Raw genomic sequence first — 24164 nt, 5'->3', positions numbered from 1 at the left:
GCGCTCTTAAAGATAGCAGTCAAGGAATATGGTGAGAAGGCAGGAACAAGGTACTGATTGTAGATGATCAGCCTTGATCACAATGAATGGTGGTGTTGGCTTGAAGGATCTAATGGCCTACTCCTGCACCTATGTCTATTGTCTATTGACCGCATGGGTTTCCTCTGATTCCATTTCCTTCCTCATCCCAAAGATATGCAGGATTTGTGGGTTAATTGGCCTCAGTAAATTTCCCCAAACGTATAGGGAGTAGGCAGAAAGGGAGCTTCCGTTGAGCGCTGCGCAGCCGACCAAGACCGGGCTCGGCCGCCAGCAGTGCAAGGATCGGCCCGGCAAGCTGCACGGTTGCTTCCCGGCGAACCGTGGCTTGCTACTGCGGTAATGAGAATAGGCCCGGAGAGGTTGCCACCAACTTTGGCCTCTGCTCGAACTGGAGAGGAGGAGGATGGACCAAGGGCCAGTAAATGGACCGGTGGCGAGAAGCAGGGCTGGGTCTCAATGGTGGACAGGGACGCTGGAGGCCCTGCAGCAGCATGGGGCTCTGCCCAACAAGCCAACCCAGGAATTAGTTGGTTAACCTATGATGAATGTTTCTCGGCACTGGGCCTGGACTCACTGGAGTTTAGAACAATGAGGGCAGATCGCATTTAAACATACAGAATAGTGAAAGGCTTGGATAGAGTGGATGTGGAGAGGATGTTTCCACTAGTGGGAGAGTCTAGGACTAGAGGTCATAGCCTCAGAATTAAAGGACGTTCTTTTAGGAAGGAGATGAAGAGCAATTTCTTTAGTCAGAGGGCGGTGAATCTGTGGAATTCATTGCTACAGAAGGCTGAAGAGGCCAAGTCAGTCACAGTGGATATTTTTAAGGCATAGATAGATTGATTCTTGTTTAGTACAGGTGTCAGGGGTTATAACGAATGCTGAAGAGAGCCAGGCGTGAAGAGGAAGGACGATTCGCGGGATGACCAAAATGGAGGAGGAGGCGGCTGCAACAGGCCTATTTGGCCAGCTGCAGCTGGGACTATAACATGTTGCCAAAATGGCGCCTCTTGTAGATGAACTCGGTGGGCTGCTCTGTGCATACTGCATTAACTGGGGTACTGTCATTGTACTTATGTATGGGGATAGTCTTGTATGCAAACAATGTATTTCACTATATCTAGTATAAGTGACAATAAAGAAACCATTGAACCTTCCTTTGAGCTCGAAAGGATGAGGGGGATATTATAGAGATGTGCAAAATTATGAGAGGAATAGATCAGGTAAACGCACAGTCTGTTGCTCACAGTAGAGGAATTGAGAACCAGAGGAAATAGGTTCAGGGTGAGGGGGGAATGATTTACACAAAGGGTGGTGGGTGTATGGAAACAGCTGTCGGAGGAGATATTGTTAAGAAACATGTAGACGGGTACAGTGCCCTCCATAATGTTTGGAACAAAGACCTATCATTTATTTATTTGCCTCTGTCAGGCAGGTGGGGCTAGTGTAGATGGACAAGTTGGCCTGAAGGGCCTGTTTCCATGCTGTATGACTCTGACAGAATCCTGGACATTTGTTGTCTTACTTTTCTAGTTCTAAGAATGAGTCATTGACCTGGAATACTGACCTTTTTTCTCTTCTCTCTGGTGCTGTTTGACCTGTTTTGTGCTTCCAGCAGTTTCTGTATTTATCTTGGAAGATGTTGGATGTCCTGGATACATCTCTCATTCCCGCAAGGGGGAGTGTCCCATCACACTCCTCTGATCTAGTCTCCAGATGCTGGGAATGCTTTGAAGTGACAAGATGCCCATCTTCCGACTGTCTCTTGCCAATGCAGTATTTTTATGGCTGTACCAGTTGAGATTCTGGCCAATGGTGGACCCCATGGTGTGTTTAAGATGGAACTGCAGATGCTGTCTGAAGAAAGGTCTCAACCCGAAACTTCACCCATTCCTTCTCTCCAGAGGTGCTGTCTGTCTGTCTCACTGAGTTACTCCAGCTTTTTGTGTCTGCCCCGTGATGTTGTTTAGTTTAGTGATACAGTGTTGAAACAGGCCCTTCAGCCCACCGAGTCCGCACCCACCCAGCGATCCCCACACATTACGGACAATTTGCAATTACACCAAGCCAATTAACCTACAAACCTGTACTTCTTTGGCGTGTGGGAGGATCTGAACTGAAGATCTCGGAGAAACCCCACGCGGTCACAGGGAGAACATACAAACTCCGTACAGACAGCACCTGTTGTCAGGATCGAACCCGGGGCTCTGGCTCTGTGCGGCAGTAACTCTACCACTGCACCACCGTGTTGATGGGGAGGCTCTGCAATGAGAGGTCATTAAATGTCAAGGATAGGCTGTTGAACTTGAATCATGGTCTGGTACCATGCATGTTACCCACCATATTCCAAGCATGAAAGTAGATCTTGCACCGTGCAGCGATTTCTAAGGATTTGTGCAATCATAGAGAAATGCTCCTGATTCTAAATTCATGAAGAAAACCTATTGACGAGACAGCTGAAGATGACTGGTACAAGGGCACTGTCCCAAGCACCGTCTGCAGTGATATCCTGAAATGATTGGCATGCAGCAACCACAGCCTTCTTCTTTAGTGGGAGATGTATGTCTATTGATTTCAATTTTACCCAAGTTCCTTGACACTTCACTTGGTCAAATGCTGTCTCAATGGCAAAGGCAGTCGCTATCAACCCACCTCAGGGATTCTGCTCTGTGTATGTGTTTGGATCAAGTCTGTAATGCCCCTGTCCCACTTAGGAAACCTGAACGGAAACCTCTGGTGACCTTGCACCCCACCCAAGGATTCCGTGAGGTTCCCGGAGGTTTTGGTCACTCTCCCTAATGGTCGAAAGTGGTTTCCGCGTGGTCGAGGCTGCTTCTATGTTCCTGCGATTATTTCAACAAAACCAAAACCGGCCTCGACTACAAAATAGGTTGCCGTTTGGTCGAAGCCAGTGGAGTGGGGTCGCTATTTACTTACAGGCAGTCGAAGGCAATCTCCTTCGCTGACCGGCCATTTTGATTGGCTCATTGGAGTTTTCAGCAAAGATCCTGTAGGATCTTTGATTTTCAGGACCTAGAAGATCCGCCGGAAGATAAAATGCCCGCTAACTTTATTAAACTTCTTAAAACTGTCTCCACTCCTTCCCCCCCCCCCCCCCCCCCGTCTCTCTCCTTCTCTCCCCCTTCTCTCCACCCTCTCTCCCCTTCTCCCCCCTTCTCTCTCCCCTTCTCTTCCCCTTCTCTCTCCCCTTCTCCCCCCTTCTCTCTCCTTCTTTCCCCTTCTCTCCCTCCCTCCCGCGCTCTCTAAAGGACTTACCATGCTCTGTGGCAGCCGTTTACCTTCCTCTTCATCGCGCAGACACCGCTCCTCCGCTGTCCCTGGTCCCCACCTTCACGATGTGTATATGTGTGTGTGTGTGTGTGTGTGTGTGTGTGTGTGTGTGTGTGTGTGTGTGTGTGTGTGTGTGCGGTCGGTAGCAAAGATCCTGTAGGATCTTTGGTCAGTAGATGCAGCTCACGCTTCAGTCGAGGCTTTTTAAGCAAGTGACCAAAACCTCTGGCGACTCATGGAAACCTTGGGTGGGGCGCAAGGTCACCAGAGGTTTCCGTTCAGGTTTCCTATGTAGAACAGGGGCATTATGAGTTCTGGAGCTGTGTGGCACAAGTGACAATCAGATGGCATTGGTGAGCAAGTTATTGTTGATTGACATAATTGATAATCCATCATGTTAATGTTTGTCCTGCAATTTGTGAAGAGATTCTATCTGGATAATTTTCCAAATGGCTGGGTTAATGTCATTGTTCTAACTGTGACTGACTTCTGACTATGGGAGCTTTTTTTACAGTATATTGTGAAAACCTAAGCCCACAAACAATTATGCAGATAGATTACGTCAAAAAACAATTTTCTCCTCCTATCCAAGCGAACTGGGTCGGTTTCATGAATTTAGAAAAGTAAAAGTCAGAATTACCTGTGACAGATCAGTCAAAATTGAAGAAGAAAATAGGTTAATTAACAAGTTGCAGCCATGATCATATTGAATGGTGGTGCAGGCTCGAAGGGCCGAATGACCTACTCCTGCACCTATTTTCTATGTTTCTATCTAAGAGGAGGAAACCAAGTGGTAGGAAGAAATGGAGAATTAAATGTGAATTTAGTTAACATCTGAAATGTTGAAGGTCAGTGTTCAGACCAGACAGTTCCAAGGAGCTAGGGAGAAGGATAACAAAATTTCCCTGAAGCTTCTAGTGATTTTTTCTTCTCTTTTTGGACCTTTTCAATGGACAAATGAGATAGCATGGGAATTATAATATCAAGCAGCTGGTAGATCGGAACAATTTATGAACTTATGAACAAAGCAAGTGCTTCACAACTTGGTTGCAAAATCGACATTGGTTAGAATATCCGCATGTGGAATGTATGTCTTTTTTTGAAAGAACAAATGCAGCCATTGAAGCATAGTTAGTATTCCACCCAGTGGCAATTCTCGTTTTTAATCTAATCATAAACTATTTCTGATACTTCAAAGAACCAGTTTATGGACATCAAACAACATCAAGAGAAATCTTTATCCTACTCTTAAATATTCTCAGCCTTCTGGTGCCCTGTCTTTTCACTCACATATGATCTGACTTTTTCTCTCTTTTCTCCCTCCTAAATTTCCTTGGCTAATATAATTAATGTGTTACATATTGATATTAACTTTTACAACTGGCAAAACATATCAATTTTGCTTTCGGGTTTCTTGTTACCTCAACCTGAATTGCACGAATGTTAACAGTTCATTCAACACGAGAGGAAATCCTTTGAGAAAGAAATATTGCTTCATGGGTAAGAGCCGGCATCCGATCTGAGCTGAAATAAGTATTCAGGATCCCTCAAAGGAGAACCAACCCCCCCCCCCCCCCCCCCAACCCCCCCCCACCCCTCCCAAATAATAGTGCTTCAAGCGATTAAATCTAAGATACAAAATATTAATCAAAAGAATATTGGGCATGATTATTTTTGTGTCTTAAACTCATTTTTAATTGAAACCATAGTTTTCAATTATATGGTAAAAATGAAGCCCGAGGGATTAACCGCTAAACAAAAACTGATGTGAAGCAAAACACATTTTCTTTTATTGAAAGGAGAGTGAAATTACATTTCCCTTAGATCATTTATTTTAAGGACCTTCAGAAACTGAATTGTAAAGCATCTACTTAAAAGTGATATCTGTTGCAGTAATTTTTTAGTTTGAGTTATTACTCGAAAGGAATTTTTTTAAATTTAGTTGTGTGTGTGTGTGTGTGTATCTTTCTGAGTATAAGGCTACATTTAGTTTTAGCAATGCAGCGTGGAAGCAGGCCCTTCGGCCCATTGAGTCAACGCTGACCAAAGGTCACACGTGTACAATCGTTCTATTCGACACAAGGACAATTTACAGAAGTCAATTAACCTACAAACCTGCATATCTTTGGAATGTTGGAGGAAACTGGAGCACACAAAGGAAACTCCATGAAGTCACAGGGAGAATGTACAATCTCCTTCCATACTGAAAATACAGTTGGGATCGAACGCTGGTCTCTAACATTGTAAGGCAGCAACTCTGCCACGGCACCACTGTGCTAATCTTGGCCATCCACCTTCCTCCATTTCTCCCTTAAAACTGGAAACCCCTTATTTTGAAACATTGACCCCAGTTTTAAGTTATCGCTTGAGATAAACACAGCTTCAGTATCTGCCCTATCAAGCAGCTTGAACTCTTGTACTTATGATAAGACCACCTTTTTATTTTTTCTAAACTATAAATCCAACCTGCTTAATCTTTTCTCAAAAGACCAACTCTTCATTCCAGGAATCAATCTTGTGAACCGTCACCAAACAGGCTTCAAAGTATGCACTCACCCTTAATCATTAGTATATTAAAAAAACACAGTAGTTTGTAATCTCATTATCAGGAATATCATTGTTTAACCATATTGCAGTATCAAATGTAAATGCTTATCATACCTCTCTGCTTTCTGTCCTTGGGTAATTTTTAACCTGTTTACTGTAACTGACCATTCCATGCTCTTCAATTTTGCCAAACAACATTTTAGTTGTTTTTTTTCAGATCCTACCAGAAAATTCATATACACCCATTTACTATTCAGCAGTTGTCCCTGGTACGTCATTAAAAAATTATGTTTAGTCAAGCCTGCTTTTCATTTAACAAATCTTTGGTCGATCTATCTTTAACTCGTATTTCTCTGATATTAAGTTGATCCCTAATTATTATTTCAAAACCCTCCATCATTGTGGTTATACTGATTGCTCTGTAGCTGACAGGCTTGCATTTTTTTTATGACAAGAGGAACTTATTTGTGATTTCCTTGTGGCACTTGCCCTGTATCAAAAATGGTTTGGATGGTTCAGGCAAACCCTTCTGCAATTGTGGTCTGTAGGATACCTGTCCAAATTGAGACACTTAAGAGGCTTGAGATTTGTTGTACTTTTAATTTTCTGATTCAGGTGTTGTGACAAAAACACACAATTACATTTCAGAAAGATTTGTATTGCCCAAACCATACAGGCTACACCATGGTAATCTCTTGCATATTTGAATTCTCACTTTTTATTTTTAATTATGATCTCTGAATTTTTTCAGCTGACTTTAGGCGAGCTGGTTTATTATTCTTCCTTTTGAAATAAACAGTTAAAGATTTTGGACAGAGTGCAGGAAGGGACTGCAGATGCTGGTTTAAACCGAAGATAGACACAAATTACTGGAGTAACTCAGCGGGTCAGGCAACATCTCTGGAGAGAAGGAATGGTTGATGTTTTGGATCGAGAACCTTCAGACTAGAGTCAGGAGAATGGGAAACTTAAGATATAGACGATTACGTAGAAAGATATAGAACAAATGAATGCAAGATATGCAAAAAAGTAACAACGATAAAGGAAACAGGCCACTGTTATTGATCTTCATAACAAGAGGAGTTGAGTTTAGGAGCAAAGAGGTCCTTCTGCAGTTGTACAGGGCCCTAGTCAGACCACATCTGGAGTATTGTATGCAGTTTTTGTCTCCAAATTTGAGGAAGGGCATTCGGTTCACGAGGTTAATTCCCGGGATGGCGGGACTGTCATATGTTGAAAAAATGGAGCGACAGGGCTCGTATACACTGGAATTTAGAAGGATGAGAGGATACCTTATTGAAACATATAAGATTATTAAGAGATTGGACACACTAGAGGCAGGAAACATGTCCCCGATGTTAGGGGAGTCCAGAACCAGGGACCACAGTTTAAGAATAAGGGTTAGGCCATTTAGAACAAAGATGAGGAAAAATGTTTTCACACAGAGAGTTGCGAATCTGTGGAATTCTCTGCCTCAGAAGGCAGTGGAGGCCAATTCTCTGGATGATTTCAAGAGAGAGTTAGATAGAGCTCTTAAAGGAGTCAGGGGATATGGTGAGAAGGCAAGAACAGGGTACTAATTGTGGATGATCAGCCATGATCACAGTGAATGGCGGTGCTGACTCGAAGGGTCAAATGGCCTACTCCTGCAGCTATTGTCTATTGTCTATTATCTGTTTGCGAGGTAAGAACGAGAAGCTATTGTGACTTGGGTGGGGGAGAGATGGAGAGAGAGGGGATGCAAGGGTGACTTGAAGTTAGTGAAATCAATATCCATACCACTGGGCTGAAAGCTGCCCAAATGAAATATGAGATGCTGTTCCTCCAAGATATTATCTGGTCTTATGGAGACATTTGTCATTAAGGAAATACCCCGTGAAGGAGTAAATGGGACTTGAATAGTTATAAAACCTGGGTATCATGGACGATTTTGGCTGAAGGACGGTTTTTCATGCTTTTTGACAATACATATTGAACAATTGAGACTGTAATCTGGTATCTCCTTTCCCAGAAGTGACAATGAATTAGGACAAAAGGAGGCCACACATCTCCTGCTCTGCCATTTAATATCTTGACTGAACTGATTGCAGCCTCAATTCGGCAATTCCCACCATAATTAATCTTTTATTCTATTGCATATCAAAAATCTATGCACCTCTGTGTTAAAAAAAATTCATTGGCTTTGAGGAAGAAGTTTCCAAATATTCTGAGACCCCTTATTTTTAAACATTAATCCCAGTTCAAGAGTCTCCCTCTATCCACAAGACATGTTACTTTTTAAATTCGATTTTTTTCAATGATCATTTTCGTTCACAAGACATTTACTAAAATAGGAACAGTCTCCAATAATGGAAAAAAATACTATTTCTTATTCAGTGGATTTTGTTCCATTATGTTGTATTTATTTTGTTTTAATGTTTTTGAATAATATATAATAGGCTACTAGACTTAAGGAAAACAGCTTAACCTGTCTCAAGTTAAGTTTCTAATTAGCAATGGCAAATCACTATCGCTGAAAATGATCTGTATCAAACATACTTTCCTTGAAAGATAAATGAAAAACAGATTTATTACACCGTGTGACACTTGGGTTTACTTTTTAACATGTTGATACCTATCAGTTATCTGTAAGGATTTGTGTTTGTGAAATCAGAGCTGTATACCAGGTATATAATAGAGATCTACCCTAAAGATATTTAGGTGATGTAGGGATTATCATTCTTGTCTTTAGATCTTGCCGTGGTAATGTGCCCCTATTGTGCCAATGTAAACGCTTTCCATATCAAAAGACTTTTCCTTCGTATTCACATGAAATAAGCAATGATTCCACACCTGATTCCACACCTAGTTGTAACTGGATTTATTGTTCTCCCATCTCTTTCTGATGTAGACAGTATTGTGAAAATTGTATCTGCTTCCTGTTATGAAGTAATGTTAAGTTCTGCGATTATAGCAACAATCTGGCTTTCTAACTTTTCCAGATAATTTTAATGGAACTAATTCACATTTCTGCTAAAAATACTTTTTCAATATCAACTGTTCTGTACTTTTGAATATAGATGGAATTATTTTTGCTGTGATGACCTTAAGGTTCAGGTTGTACCAGCTTTTCCTTATATAATTGAAGAGATTGAACAAGAGAGCCTTGAGCCATTGATTTTCAATTTTTTTAATCAATACAATCTACGTCGAGAAGCTAGAAACAGAAACAGATCAAAACATTTACCCGTTTGACCAGTGGGAAATGGACATTGTGCAACTATCGTATGATCAGCGACTGGGAAAGGAATGCACAACCTGCTGGCTGGCGGACCTGCATATGATGATTCAGGCCTGATATCATTACATTACAGATGTATTGCGTCTGTCTCATACTTGGTAATATTTAGTGTGCCAAACGAGACAAGCAGCTGTCATAAAATGTGAAAGCAAACAGTAAGTTTGGTATTATCTAAATAAAGGTGGAAATTGATTCTGCAAGCACTGATGGCATCGTAGAAAAGCCTCCATGGATGACGAATGAAGAAGTGGATGAGACACAACTTGAAGAAACCAAATGTCACCAGGTTGGTTTATAGAACCAATGACAACTTGTAGGACTGACAGAATGCTGCTGTCGGTCATTAAGGAGGGAAAAGGTTAAAATCATTACATTGTAAATACTGCTTAACTCAAAAAGATAATCAAACACCACAGCTGTAAATAAAAATATTTTGTTGGTAACTGTGCCCTATAGGAATTTAGACAAAATAAGCCTCTCCAGTGATTCATGAGAGATGAGCATATGATAAAAAGGGTGTTTAGTTTAGTTTAGTTTGGAGATACAGCGCGGAAACAGTCCCTTAGGCTTACTGGGTCCTCGCCGACCAGCGATCTCCACATATCGTGTAACTTGGTAATTTACTTCAATTATCTAGCTGCATGACTTAACAAACTTCTGGGTTCAGAGTTTTTCATTAGTTAACTCAGGGGTCGGCAACCTACGGCCCACGGGGCGGATCCGGCCTGTAACCTCTAAATAAGCAAACTGTACAATCTGGAGTTCAAGATCATCTTTAATGCTACCCATATTATAGCGGTACAGCAGGTTGTTAGTTGCTAGTTCATCGTTACCGCTTCCAAGACTGATCAGTATAGGAAGTGGGTGTTAGTATGAATCATACAATAAGGTGGGGTTAGTGATGCTACTTCTACTATGATTGGTTCACATGCAATAACCAATCTACATCCTTCCCCGTAAAGAGCGAATATAGTTAAACACACATGCAACTTACATGATACATAATTCAAACATATTCTCCATATCTGTCAGGCGGTCTACTAATACCAGAAAAGTTAGAGGGAGGCGGTGAACCCGGAAGTAAGAAAGCAGCAGGGTACACCCGTTGTGACCGACAGGAGGAGCATGTGGGAGGGGTAGTGTTGTTGTTAGTCATAGCCGCCGGTAATGGTGGGGTAAGGGACATGCTGGAACTAGTGGTGGCCACGGCAGCAGACGGCTGGAACAGTAGAGATGGAGCGAAAGGATCGGCTGGTGGGGGACGTGGTTCCTTCACTGCCAGGAAGTGTTGGCGGCTCCGACAGTACAAGGCACCATCGATGTCAACAAGGTAGGATCGAGGTTCTTTGGATGGACCAACAATGCAACCTAAACGGGAATCGGTCGGTGTTTGTAGTCTGTTGAAACCCGCCAGGTTTATGGTCTTCTCAGAGTCAAGCTGTTCGCTTAATGGACCAACAATCTCAGACATTCGATAGGCATGTATTGCTTGCTCAAGGGTTAAATCAGCATTTCGCAGTAACTCAGTCCTGAGCTTCTGATCAGCCATACCACTGACAAGTTTGTCACGTATTAATTCATTCGTCATGATTTGAAAATTACATCTTTGAGCCATATATTTCATGTCACAAATAAATCTTTCTACCGGCTCATCAGGAAACTGGTGTCTTGCAAAGGATTTGGCTCTTTCTAAAATGCGGTTCGAGGGTAGGTTGCATAGTTCACGGAATTTACGCAGTAAAACATTAGGGTCACGCATAGACTCGGCAGGCACAACTACCTGATTGTTGTCGTCACGGACAGCTGGTGCGTATTCAAAGGTCCGAGCTCTCATCATGGCTTCGGGTCCCGCAAGGTTAAGTAGGAGGGAAGTCTTGACAGCGTCTGGTTCATTTCGGTGGATGATATTGATGTAGTGTTCGTAATCAATTTCAAAGAGTCTCCATCGTTCCCCAATGTCAGAATCAAAGATAAGCTGTGCAGGCTTTCTGTATGATTGAGCCCTAGTGAAGTTAGAAAAAACTGATAAACAGAAATAAAAACCGATAAACGGTGTCATTAAGCTTGGAGTAACCAGTGGGTTACTACAAGCTTAATGACACCATGTAAATAAACAAACTGTACAATCGAGTTCAAGATCATCTTTAATCGGTACCCATAGTAACGCGGTACAGCAGGTTGTTAGTTGTTAGTTCATCGTTGCCGCTTCCAAGACTGACCAGTGTAGGATGTGGGTGTTAGTATGAATCATACAGTAAGGTGGGGTTAGTGATGCTACTTCTACTATGATTGGTTCACATGCAATAACCAATCTACATAACCCAAAATCATCCAGTCTGCAGGCGTTTTTTTTTTTCCCAATTCGTTTTCGCGACCTGGGCACCTCAGCCTGTCCCGGGCCAGGCAAGGGACCTGCGAACAGCACAGCACTAATTGAAAAACACGTGAATACTAATGTGAAAAACAACACTAGTGTCACACTATGGCGATAGATGTGGCCCGCCATCCGCTCACAGACATGGGTCCTGGCCCCTATGCAGAACAAGGTTGCCAACCCCTGAGTTAACTAATCTCCATCCAATATATGAAATTGTGAATGGATTGTGGAATGGAATGAATCATTGTGCTGGATCTTATACTTCGGACATAAAGATTAGGCCAACTAGCTGTTCACGTCTGCTTCTCCATTCAGTAAAATCAGGGCTGATCTTTTACCTCAGTTCCAATTTTCTGTGCTATTTCATATGCCTTGATACCCATAACATCCAGAAATCTGTCGGGCTCTGCCTCAGATGTACTCAGCAAGTGAGCCTCCATAGCACTTTTAGCTTAGTTTAGTTTAATTTAGCGATGCATCGCGGAAACAGGCCCTTCGGCCCACCGAGTCCGCGCCGACCATCTATTCCCATACACTAGCATATCCTACACACACTAGGGACTATTTAGAACTTTACCAAAGCCCTACAGACCTGTATGTCTTCGGAGATGTGGGAGGAAATCGGAGCACCCGGGGAAAACCCACACAGTCATGGGAAAAACGTAAAACTCCGTACAGACAGCACCTGGTGGAGCCATGATCGAACCCAGGTCACTGGTGCTGTAAGGCAGCAACTCTACGGCTTGCATCTGTGCCGCCAAGGGTGGAGAGTTTCAAAGATTCATGGGCCTCTGGCAGAGGAATCTTTTCCTCCCCTTGTCCTGAATTGTTGACTTTTCTGTTTTCAGAACATGACCCATAGTTCTAGATACAAGGTGAATATAGTCCAGTCCAGTCCATCATACAAACCAGACCTCCCACCATTGACTCCAATTACACCTCACACTGCCTCGAAAAGCATCCAACATAATCAAAGACTTGTTACATCCCGGTCGTTCCTCCTCCCTGATCCCATCCGGAAAAAGCTATAGAAGCTTGAAAGCATGAACCGCCATACTCATGGTTCATAACTCCCCTCTGTTGTCACACTTTGGTATTGTCCAATTCACCTGTACCCCATTGCAGATATTGGACATTGTCTGTGGAACAGGTGCTCTACAATGCTGAGAATGATATGCTGCACTCTAGTGGTATTATGTAAATTATATGATCTATATTCTATCAATACAGATCATAGATTGCATGCAAAACAAAACCTTTTACAGTACCTCAGTATACATAACAATCATAAACCTACTTGTATCTAGCATGTCACGGGACATAAAAATGTCATGTTTTAAAGGCTTCTATTAGATTGACAGGTATAATGAAATCTTAAGACTCAGATGAAGAACATTTTAATATGAGTTAAAATTTGATAGTGTTCCAGTCACCTGTACCAGAGAAGGATTTGTTTACAGATAATCGTAGGTTTTTCAGTTCCAGTTGAAACCATTTAACCTTTTTGGTTTTCAATACTGTTGGCAATTAGTTTTGATTTTTTTTGTTTTTCTAATGGCTGATAACGACACTAAGCAGCTAAACATTTGTTAACTGAGATCTGAAGGGGGTCTGAAGCCCATTTCTTTCAAAATGTGGCACTTTACAGGGACCATTTATGATAAACAAACCATTGACCATTACTCGAGTGTTCTTTCTATAGAAAATGTCACACATTGATTTCTGTTAGCTTTTGTGTTCCGACCCAGAATGGATCCACACCGTCCAGTTATATTTTATGGTGTTGATATTTTTCATGTTAAGATGATGTTTAGATTACGGTAAACCCTTGTGCCTCTTTATAATGGATTTTGATTTTTCGCGGACTGACCTACCTCATTGGGTTCCTTATGGGCCTGTCATTTACACAACATCATTTACGCGTCATGACGCGCACGTCCTGATGCGCACGTGATGCGCGCATGGTGTGTGGTGACGAAGGCAGTGAAGCGCGGTTGCGCGCGACGCCCCAGGATTTTGTGATTCACAAAATCTTTGCGCGCCACCTGCGTGACTAGCAAATGATGCCCAAGTGGGACAGGCCCGTTACTGCACTCTCTGCTCGCACCTCTCCGGCCGCTCACAGCCTCAACTACCCCTTGCGCCTTCTCCAGCTCGCGCTACTTCCAATCCTGGCCTTCTGCCACATCCACCAACTCACACAGCTTCCTCTGCCACGTCTAGGCTGCGCTGTCCCATACCTGCACACTGGCCATCCGCGCATGGACTTTGACTCCGCTGATCCTCTCCTCTCCCCCAGTCGTCAGCAGGTTGGGGCGGTCAACTCACCTGGATTCCATGCTCAGTTCCAGACCATGCGTCTGATGAAGGGTCTCGACCTGAAACGTCACCTATCCATGTTCTCCAGGGATGCTGGTTACATGGTTATAATGGACAATCGCCACTATCGGACTCCACTTCTCCCCTCCCCCCACTACCCGTGGTGCATTATAATGAGGGTTTACTGTATTCGTAAGTGAATTCGGCAATTAAGTTCCTCTCAAGAACTTCAGGGTCTTATTTATGCTGATACTCTTGTCCAACTATGTGAGGTAGAATGTTTGTAATCTTGATGATATATTTTACTCTTGAAACATTTTACTGTAGGAAAGGTGGTGTAATTGTTGCACATCGAGAGACAGATGTCGTCTTTTGGGGGAGATGTTAAAGGAATGTTAAAGGATGTAAAAGATGAACGCGATTTCATTGTCCTTTTTATCAAGATGAGACTGCTGCAGAGGTCCTCTTGAACCAGCCTAATTAATGGGTGAGTGCAGTTCCTGTGGGTTCCCCCGTTTACTGAACCCCCAGCTCCGTACGTGTGGCCCCACAGCGCGTCCACCTCGGCCAGCATGCCCTTCTGGTGGTGATAATGGTGGGGAGCAGCACTGCCCTGCACGCCGCCCGGGCTGCCTTCAGCACCCCCATAGCACCGGCTCCGTCAGACCGTCCGCTCGCTTGCTGCAACACCGGCAGCCTGACAGCCCGACCGACCCCTCGCCACACCCACCGGAGGCCTGGCCAGACGCTCACCAACCCGGTGGAGGCCCGGCCTGACGCTCACCAACCCAGCGGCTCGACGCTCACTAACCCGGCCGAGGCCCGTCCAAACGCTCACCAACCTGGCAGAGGTCCGGCCCGACGCTCGCCAACATGGCGGAGGCCCAGCCCGATGCTCACCAACCCGGCGGCCGGACGCTCACCAACCCGGCGGAGGCCTGGCCCAACTCTCACCACCCACCGACGGCCCGACAGCCCAACCGATCCTCCACAGTTTCCATCGGCCTACCAACAAGCCTGACTGACTGACCCTAACCCTAGCTGTACATTTGTTATTTAACATTTTTATTTAACAGTTCACATTATAACTTTATAAAGATAAATCAATTGAGAAACAAAATGAACAGCAAGGTGAGCATCACCTTTATTCCTTGGAAATCTTGTTATTGTTTTGATGTAATGAGGAGGCAGCCATGATCCCAGGGTCCTCACTGCCTAGCGACCATAAAACAAAGCGCGGGTTTGGTCAATTTACATCCGATCTCAATGTCAAACGTGCATTGATTGGGCAATTACTACTCAGAAAATTTGAGGGTTTTCTCATATTTCTTAAAAATCAGCATGTTTTGGTCTTGACGAGTTTCAGGTATGATTTAAATAATATTTTTACACAATATGTTAAACATTTAGGTAGTTCCGTGAGTTGGGTCACAAACCTGAATGAAAAAGCTCCTCGGCTCACAGCCTAATTTAGTTGGAGCTTCATGCACTTCACTTGGCTGACTGGCATCCCAACCCAATAACAGTAATTGTACTTCAAAATGCCAGTGAGTTGCATGTTATAACCTGGAATGTCTCAGAGGTGAACATGTGCTGTTTAATTATTTCATCTTTGCACCATTTAATGATAAATGAGATAAGAGTTTACATCTGAAGAATGGATGCTGCGTAATGTTTATTTACATAAGCTTTAAGTTTGTATTGTGACTTTTCAGTTCAGTGGTGCAGCTGCTTTTCGATGTATTCTGAATTAATTTTCAATGGACGGTTCAAAGGTAATTCAAATTTTAGGGCTTTCTGCTTATTTTTGGTATTTGGCAATGATCTGACATTTATATTCATTCAAGTTATATTTTTATTGTTGGATGATATAATATTTTAGAGACACAAAATAATGAAATTTGACAGTGCAACAGATTAAAGAGACCATGATTAGGACCTGTTCATGTTGTAGAATTGTTTCAATGGAAAATAGTCTGAAGAAAAGTCTTGACCCGAAACGTCGCCTATTTCCTTCGCTCCATAGATGCTGCCTCACCCGCTGAGTTTCTCCAGCATTTTTGTCTACCTTCGATTTTCCAGCAACTGCAGTTCCTTCTTAAACATCAAGCTTTTCAACGTTGGATCTCCCCAATTTTTGTTGTTCTGTTGAGATAGTCCTGTTTTAGAGAAAAGACCATTCATACATAATGAAGATTTATTACAGGCAAAAACAAAAGGTGTAATACTGTAACTAATATCAACAAGCTTAGTTTGTTTTAACAGTATGCCTTGAGAATAACAGCAGGAATGAAAAGTATCACTGTTTCTTCAAGATTCCTTGAGACTGCAGACTTGTTTAACATAACAAACACTGGGAAAGTTGTCTCAGAGTCTTGTACAATTACCCCATTCTATGTAATTTTGTCTGAGGCGCCATACGGAATTGCATTTTGTGTCTATTTTTCTGCATCAACATTTATCAATGAAATTATATCTCCTATTTGTCATTAGGTCCAAGCTGGTACACATATAAATGAGGATGAGAACACTTCTTTCTTTGTATATCTTTCCTCTGCCCTGGGAATTTTCAGGCTTCAATGTTTGTCAGTAAAGCTGCAAAATACTGCATCGGGGTATTTAATCAAACACGTTCAATCTTTGAGCAACCATCCGAGAGCACTAGTTAAATGTCCAATTGAGTTGCTCTTTTGAAATGTACACATTTCAGGCACATGACTGAGGACTTTTGTGCTCGTTCATTCTCTCTCTCTCTCTATCTCTCTCTCTCTCTCCCTCTCTCCCTCCCCCTCCTATCTGGGGAACTATCATATTTCAAATGGACTTCTGTTTGAAACTACTTACTTTCCAGGAGGACTCTGTGTAGACTGTCGCACTGTTGGCACTCCATGATGTTTCAGTGCAAGGCCTGCAGGCTAGTGGCAACTCTCATAAATTACTCCAGCCAATGCTTTGCTAAACTTTCCATCCGATCTATAGGCTGCTATAGTTGGTTTCAAAGGTGGAGGGGTGACTGATGAGGCCAATCTTGGAACTGCAGAGGTGAAGAGCAGGGGCAAAAGCGTTGCAGGCATTCCAAGTCTCACCCCAAATGTTCCTGCACACTGAGCAGTCGTGGGCCAGGGATTCTCAAGAGTTAATGTGGATATTGGGTTTTTTTTAATGGAGGCTTTTAGCTTGTCTTTGAATCTTTGCCATTATCCACCGGGTAATCTTTTACCGTGAGAGAGCTTGGAATAGGATGTTCATTTTGGTAATCAGGTGTCAGGTAACCAGGTGTCAGGTGGGCTGCTCGATGTAGCTCAGAGTGTCGCTGAGTTAAGCCCCTGTCCCACTTTCCCGAGTTACTCACGAATTTTCCCGAGTTTTCCCTTTGATTCAAATTCGGAGAGTGTCCGTCGCGAGTCTGGAGGAGTCTGTAGATATTTTGTAGCGCCTCGTAATGCCAGGCGTAGGTACTCGGGGCATCAGGTAAGTCGGGACGTTTTTTCAGCATGTTGAAAAATGTCCACGAGTAAAAAAAATAGCCCCGAGTACCTACGGCTGGCATCTCCGAGTTTGAATCAAGGGGAAATCTCGGGAAAATTTGTGAGTAACTCGGGAAATTGGGACAGGGGCTTAACTAGGGGCAACATGCAGATATTGATTCACATATCTTTATGGTTAACCTGGAGAATTTTATGGAGACACAACTTTTGGTATCCTTGCAGGAGCTTGAGATGGCTGCATAGTCAGTTCAGATCTCAGGAGCCTAAAGGAGGGGAAGGATCACTGCTGACTAGAAGACAATGAATTTTGTGTCATTTTGGGTCTACCTCAATTGTTTCTCCACCCCCCCCCCCCCCCCATCCCCCATCCCCAGGAGGCTGAGCAGCTTCTCTTTGAATCCACCTCCAGGCACCGTGGACATGATCTTTGCTGCACGACTGCAGTAGAATTGTGAGAAATGGCACCATGGATTTTTACTTGCGGCAGATACCAAGATATCAACTCTGTTGATACCAACTCTTTCGTTGTTGATGAGAGAATGGATCGACTGGGCTTGCATTCACTGGAATTTAGAAGGATGAGAGGGTATCTTATAGAAATATTCTTAAGGGCTGAGACAGGCTAGATGCAGGAACAAAAAGTGTGTGGCATCACCTGGTGGTCAGAGCTCTTACTGTCGAACCCTCGTCAGTGGTTACGAGGACTGTCACGTGACATCATGGGTTAAGGGGAGTGTCCTGCTACATCAGCAGATCTTACCTAGAGATCACGAGTCAACACCTTTGCTCAGCAGCAGCAGCAGCATTGACTCTTATGTTAGTGAGTCCCAAACGCACATGTATGTTAAATTTATCTCACCAAATAAAGTAATCGTTTGATCACAAAATTTGGACTCGCTACATTGGTGACCAGTGACGATCCAAAATGGGATTTTGACGTCTGCAACAGCCCAGCCCTGCTGAACGACCGGCTCTACCGTAATGTATGCTGCCGACGACTGACTCAACATGCTCCAGTGATTGGTCTCGCCGTTCGCAGGCCGCCCGGGTGGATGGGCGTGATCCGGGCCTTGTTTGAATGCCACCAATCTCTCCCGCATGGCCCACCCGGAGCCGACCACCGGGGCTGAGAGGCCGCGGCTGCCGCCGCTCCCCCAGCAGCTGCTGCAGGAGCTGCGAGTATATCAGCCCTCCGCCCCTAGCATCACTGGCACCGGCACTGCTGGCCCCAGGAGCGGGGAGAGAGCGGGCCCGCCCGTCACCCCACCGGCCACTGCTCAAGGCCTAGCGTCCCGATGGAGCGGACCTACCTGTGGCGGCTGCCCGAAGAAGTCCTTCTGCTCCTCGCTGGGGCGGATTTCGATGATCCCCGGCCGCTGGCTGCCCGTCTGTAGTCGGGCTGTAGTCGGCCCAGCAGCGGGGGGGGGGAGGTCTCGCATCCCGGCTGCTTCCAGTCTCTGCCGGGGCGCAGCAGCGCGTCTCCGACGACACGAGCAATGGTGGCTGGAGTTCCTACCTGCAGCGGTGGGGTGAGGCGATGCCGGCCGCCCAACACGCATCCGGGAATCGCTTCGGTCGGCTGCCAGTAAAGGCCACCTCGGTCAGCTGCCAAAATGGCCGCCGTGGTTGACTAGCAAAATGGCCGCCGCGGCCACATGGAAGCGACACTCGACCTGCTCTGACCGGCGTCAACAGCGCCACTTCGGGTCGGACGGTGTCACTGCAACCTCCAGTTTTCCAGCTTCCAGCACAGCTTCTCATCGGACCTTGGATTCCTGAGCCTTCCTGCACCATTCGCACTATAGACATTGGACAATTCGATCCATTGAACTTTTAGTTTCCTACCACTTTGGACTTTGTATTATGTTTGTTCACCGTAGTTTGATTTTTTAAAAACTTTTTACACTGTAATGACCTCACCGGGTTTAGCTATTAGTTTATTCTTATTTCTTTGTTGCGTTTTCTTTGGTTTGCATTGTTGCCGAAGTCGCCCGTGGTCGCGACTCGTGGCCGGGGGCGCACGACCCGTTGCAGGGGCCACCTTCGACCATGTTTGCGCACCTTCCAGTAGAAGGTGAGCGCGCTCTATTTCTTCACGAAGTTTGGACTCGCTACAAGTGTGGATTTCTGTAAAATACAAGATTTTGTTTTAAAATTAGCTCCATAAAGATTTTTCTTAGAGTGCAGTACAATGCGTGCAGTGCAGCCTTTGTCACGGAAGGGGCTTTTCTCTGCTGTCGAGAATTGTTTAGCCCTCTGGTTAAATCATTAGCTGAATGAATTCAACCCCAGCGCCTTGCAACAATGAGTGACCTTACACCTTTGTTTAGTCTCTCCTTCCCTTTTTCACCTATCTCCCCTTCCCTTTTTCACCTCCTTCTCCACTCAATAGAAAATAAATAGCTTCTGGTATTTGACTGATGCAGAACTGAAGATGGAGCATGTGGATAAAGATATCGCTGTCCCGAAGCAAAACCTTTCACAATGGAAGATTGTTTGCAAGAAGGATTACCTCAAAATGATGGTCTCACAGCTACTTAAAAAGAGAACTAATCACAAATGAAATTATATGCTGAAATTGTTAATTTGGCAAATTGAGAATCCCTTTACGTTGTATGCTGATGTGTGTGTGTGTACAACAATGAAGCATGAATTTAACTGTTCAATTCGACTGCTACCGCTGATACAGAAACACGAAAGAGTTGGAAGTACTGAAGAAGGCCATTAATCTGTTCCAGTTTAATTTTAAAAACGTATATTTTTATTTGACAACTTGTGCAGCATCCTTTGAAACTTGCCTTATGACAAAATATGTTAATCAAGCAATTTGCACCTAGAAGCTTTAAATTGTCAGCAAGGATGTTTCAGATGCAATGAGTTAAAGATGTTGGGCTAAAATATTAAAATGGGAATTGTGTAAATATGAGCCATTATTTTGTGTTATTATTTTTGTAACACAAAAATATTAATGTTGACAAAACTATGATAATGCTACCTGGTGACTTTTTATTATGGAGCTATGGAAACGTGAATGTAGAGCTGGTGATGTCTGTGCATTGTATAATGTCACTACATTGTAATGTGCTGCTGGTGTACTGTATACTGTGTACTTGGATCAAAATGTAAATACAATTAAAGGAAAAAGTTAGGTAATAAAAAATAAAATCTTATTCCAATAGTGAGCTTCCAGTTTTGTGTATTTTGGATCCCAGTGAAAAATCACTTAAACATCTGATGCTAACTATGATCACTTTGTCAATGCCTGAACTTAAGTGATGACATTCCCATAATTTCCCAGTACAATTTACCCTTTCCTCAATGTTTAATCGGGTGAACATTGTAACAGCTAGCAGGTTACCATGTTTGAAACAAATCTGAGTTTCTTATGGTTAATTAGTTGATGAAAATAGTGTGTGGCACGTTGCTTTTGTGCTGCCCACACATGAAAAAGCTCAAAGTATTTTCAAATTAAAGTGTTTTCAAAGCGATATCTAATTGTCACATTTTGCCTCTTTTTCATTCACAACTGGTGAATATGTGTAACTCATAATTTGACGTGCTCTATAGCTCCTAGGCAAGGCTTTGAGAGCAAAAGACCAGCAAGTTGTGTCTTAAGTCTCTTGTCTCCACATTCCATTACTTTTATCTGGGTTCTGGTATTTTCAGCCACTATCATATTTTGGAAGTGTATCTGATTTGGCACGTCTCAACAAGCCAAAATTGAGCACTTACCACTATCACAATGAAGTTTGTCATTCTGGGAATGCACTGCCACATAATGCAAGGCTATCAAAGATTGCTTTTCAGTGATATGTTTATGCTTGCATGTTGGTCTCTTGACACACTGAATCTTTGAAGAACTTGTTATTAAGTGAAATGACTGGCAGCTGTGAGAGAATCATTTTTGTGACAGCTTCAAATTTGAGATGCCTTTAGTTTTTGTGTCTAAATATGTGTGAGCTGAAAACTCATATTTTACTTTTAACAAATTTTCTTAGATGGTAATAGAAGATAATTAGTTTAAGAGCTGTACAAAATGTTTACATTTTTTTGGGATCACTTTATTTCTGTTTTCCGGTTCCGAAATCATAACAAAAGCACTTATCTACATATTACTTGCTATTTTTACAAAGATATGTACTTTTTCCCCATATTACTTCTGATATGTGCTTTAAATATATAAAATTTAAAAATATATTTGTCTTACTGATTGTGCTTGTTTAAAAAAAAAAAAGACGACAAACACATTATTTTGTTACATTAAACATCTCCCAACAATAACTACAGTTATAAGTTAGTAGATCTAGAAGACCTCCAAAATGTTATCAATAAATTTAGAAAAGTTTTTATCAATTAATACACTGGAGTCAAGTATACACTGTTAGAAAATAAGCTATCATGAGCAATGCCAACTCGTTGATGACTTGGAAAATCTCTCTATTAGATCAATTGGATAGGAAAAGTGAAAACTACATTATAACTAATAAAGTGTTTAAAATAATGTTTGAATTTTTTAATTTTTTTGCAGAGATATGAGGAACAATCTCATCAGTAATGTAGAATTGGGTGCTTTCTGGGGACTTTCAGCACTGAAAAGACTGTGAGTATTGAAACGTATGCATACCAGGATGAGGCATCCAAAACTAGGCTATGGCTTCATAGATGCAGAGATAAGAGTTCAAACCCAATACAGGAGCTGGGAAATTTCTTTTCAAGTAACTTGGAAGCAAAATTAAAATTTAATTGCGGTAACGGAAGACTTTAATCCACTGATTGTCAAAATAATCCATCTGGTTCAAGAGAGGAAATCTGTCTTCCCCACCTTGTCTAGGCTTTATGGCTCGAGGCCTGTCAGTAATTTTTTTCCGACCCAGTTCAATGGTAACCAGAGATGTTGGCCATGAATCGCAACACAGCTAACAATGAGAACATCCCAATGAATGTATTATAAAAACCATTGTGATTTCAATGGTTGGGACAAGGAATAGAAAAATGTTGTTTTGGAGCAACTTTCAGGTTGAAAATCGCATCATCTAAAGGAGGATGAAATGAGTAACAGCTGAAAGATCATTTGTAACTGATTTAAATGTCTTTGTTTTAACTTTAATGGATTGGAAATAGGTGGGGTTGATAATTGGCATTTTGTCTAAATCTGACTATTTAACCCTTTCCTGCCCCCCTGAATTAATAATAAAATGGAAATTATACTCAAAATTTCCACTCTCCTGTAATAATGATCTAATAGTATGATGCTTTTATACTAGCATCCAAATATTATTATGTCTAAAATATGGATTTTCATCATTTATAATCCTTATGATCTGTGCAGCTCAAACTCTTCAAATTAGACGCCATGAGTACCAATAATTAAAGCTGCACCCCCAAGTAATTTGTTTATTTCTGGTCATCCATTGACTTGTTTAGATACTTCTCAGTACAGACTAAAGATGAAGTCGTTCAGCCATTCAAATTGCACAGATCTGTTCATTTAACGTGTGAGTGTTGATATATTGACTTTTAAAAACAGCATTTTCTCATTTGTCATGATTCCATTCTTTCCTAATTTTAACGTTTTAAAGTCACTCATGGTGTATGTCTAGTGTTTTTTTTTAATTTAACCATTGTGGCTGCCTTTATCAGAGCTTTGCCGACTGAGGTTTATTTCCAGCCTCCAGGGCTGCTCTTTATTTCCCTTTTATGTACACTTGTTCAAACTGGTGGATGTGCAAGGCATTGAGTATTGGTTACTTTAAATCCTTTTTTGCTTTATGACTTTCTGGAATGGATCAGCAAAGGGATGCCTGAGCAATTTCTACATAAAGATTTAAAATTCATTCTCATTTATTTGCTTAGAAAAATATATTTTAAAATTAATAATTAAAAAGCTTGCAGTAGTGATGGAAATGCCTAGAATATTACTTGAAGAAAAAAGCTTCTATGGCGGTTAGTCTCATGCAAATGGATAATCGGTTTTGTTCTTGAACAAATGAAGACAATTGTTGAGATTTTTCAAGTATTGTTGGGAGTCCACTGCCTGATTTTGCTCCCCACATTCTCTACTGCCCCAGCCCAACAAGCATATTTTAGTAGAATTCGCAAGGTAGATCTTGTTGCTTTGGATGGTTCCAATGTCGAGACCATGAATAGCCCTCTGACAACAAAATGTGAAACGTGCCTGAGCCAGTACAAGCTTCTCCATGAATCTCCTCTGAAGCATTTGACAGCTGCCACTTGGAATTAGAAATGCGAAACTGCTGTCAAGATCTGGTCCAATCTAATCCCCTGTCTTCGGTTGGGGAAGGCCTGGTTTGCTTCTAGTTCTTTTTGTGAAATCGTGAAAGAGGACCACTGAGTCAGAGGAAGGTTAGTAGAATAGAAAAACGTACAGAAGGGAACTGCAGTGGAAATGTAGGATGTGATAACAGAGAGAATGAAACACAATATAGCTGGTGGAATGTTGAGCAAAAAACAAAGTGCTAGAGGAATTGAAGAGGAGTCCCAACCCAAAACGTCATCCGTCCATTCCCTCCACAGATGCTGCCTGACCTACTGAGTTCTCCATCACTTTGTTTTTCATTTTGCATACAGAATGAGATGTGAGCATGTTAACGGTGGTAAGTTCTGGATCCAAAATGGCGAGGGCCAATGCAAGTCAGCAAAACAACACCCAGCCACGATACTGCTCAAAAAAAATATTGAAAGTTGGTAAAGTCATAAACCCACTTGTTAAAATTCCCCATTTGGAAGCAATTAAAAATGAAAATTTTAAATTGAACTAAAACTTTTTTCACTCAAAAGCATTTGTTTAAGAGAATATAAT

General features: G+C 42.5%; 1 protein-coding gene across 2 annotated transcripts in view; it reads left to right on the top strand.

Annotated features, from left to right (window-relative positions):
• The window catches only part of adgra3 (adhesion G protein-coupled receptor A3), a 142210-nt gene that overhangs the window by 72011 nt on the left and 46035 nt on the right, over positions 1-24164 (top strand). For both annotated transcript variants that reach the window (XM_033026348.1, XM_033026340.1), the window contains one exon: positions 21873-21944. In XM_033026348.1, the coding sequence (XP_032882239.1) occupies positions 21873-21944 (72 nt within the window). The remainder of the gene's footprint in view (positions 1-21872; positions 21945-24164) is intronic.

This window comes from Amblyraja radiata, chromosome 1, assembly GCF_010909765.2.
Source record: "Amblyraja radiata isolate CabotCenter1 chromosome 1, sAmbRad1.1.pri, whole genome shotgun sequence".
In the NCBI taxonomy this organism is placed as follows: Eukaryota; Metazoa; Chordata; class Chondrichthyes; order Rajiformes; family Rajidae; genus Amblyraja; species Amblyraja radiata.
The sequence above is the reverse complement of the archived record's forward strand: the minus strand, read 5'-3'. Positions and strand labels throughout refer to the sequence as shown.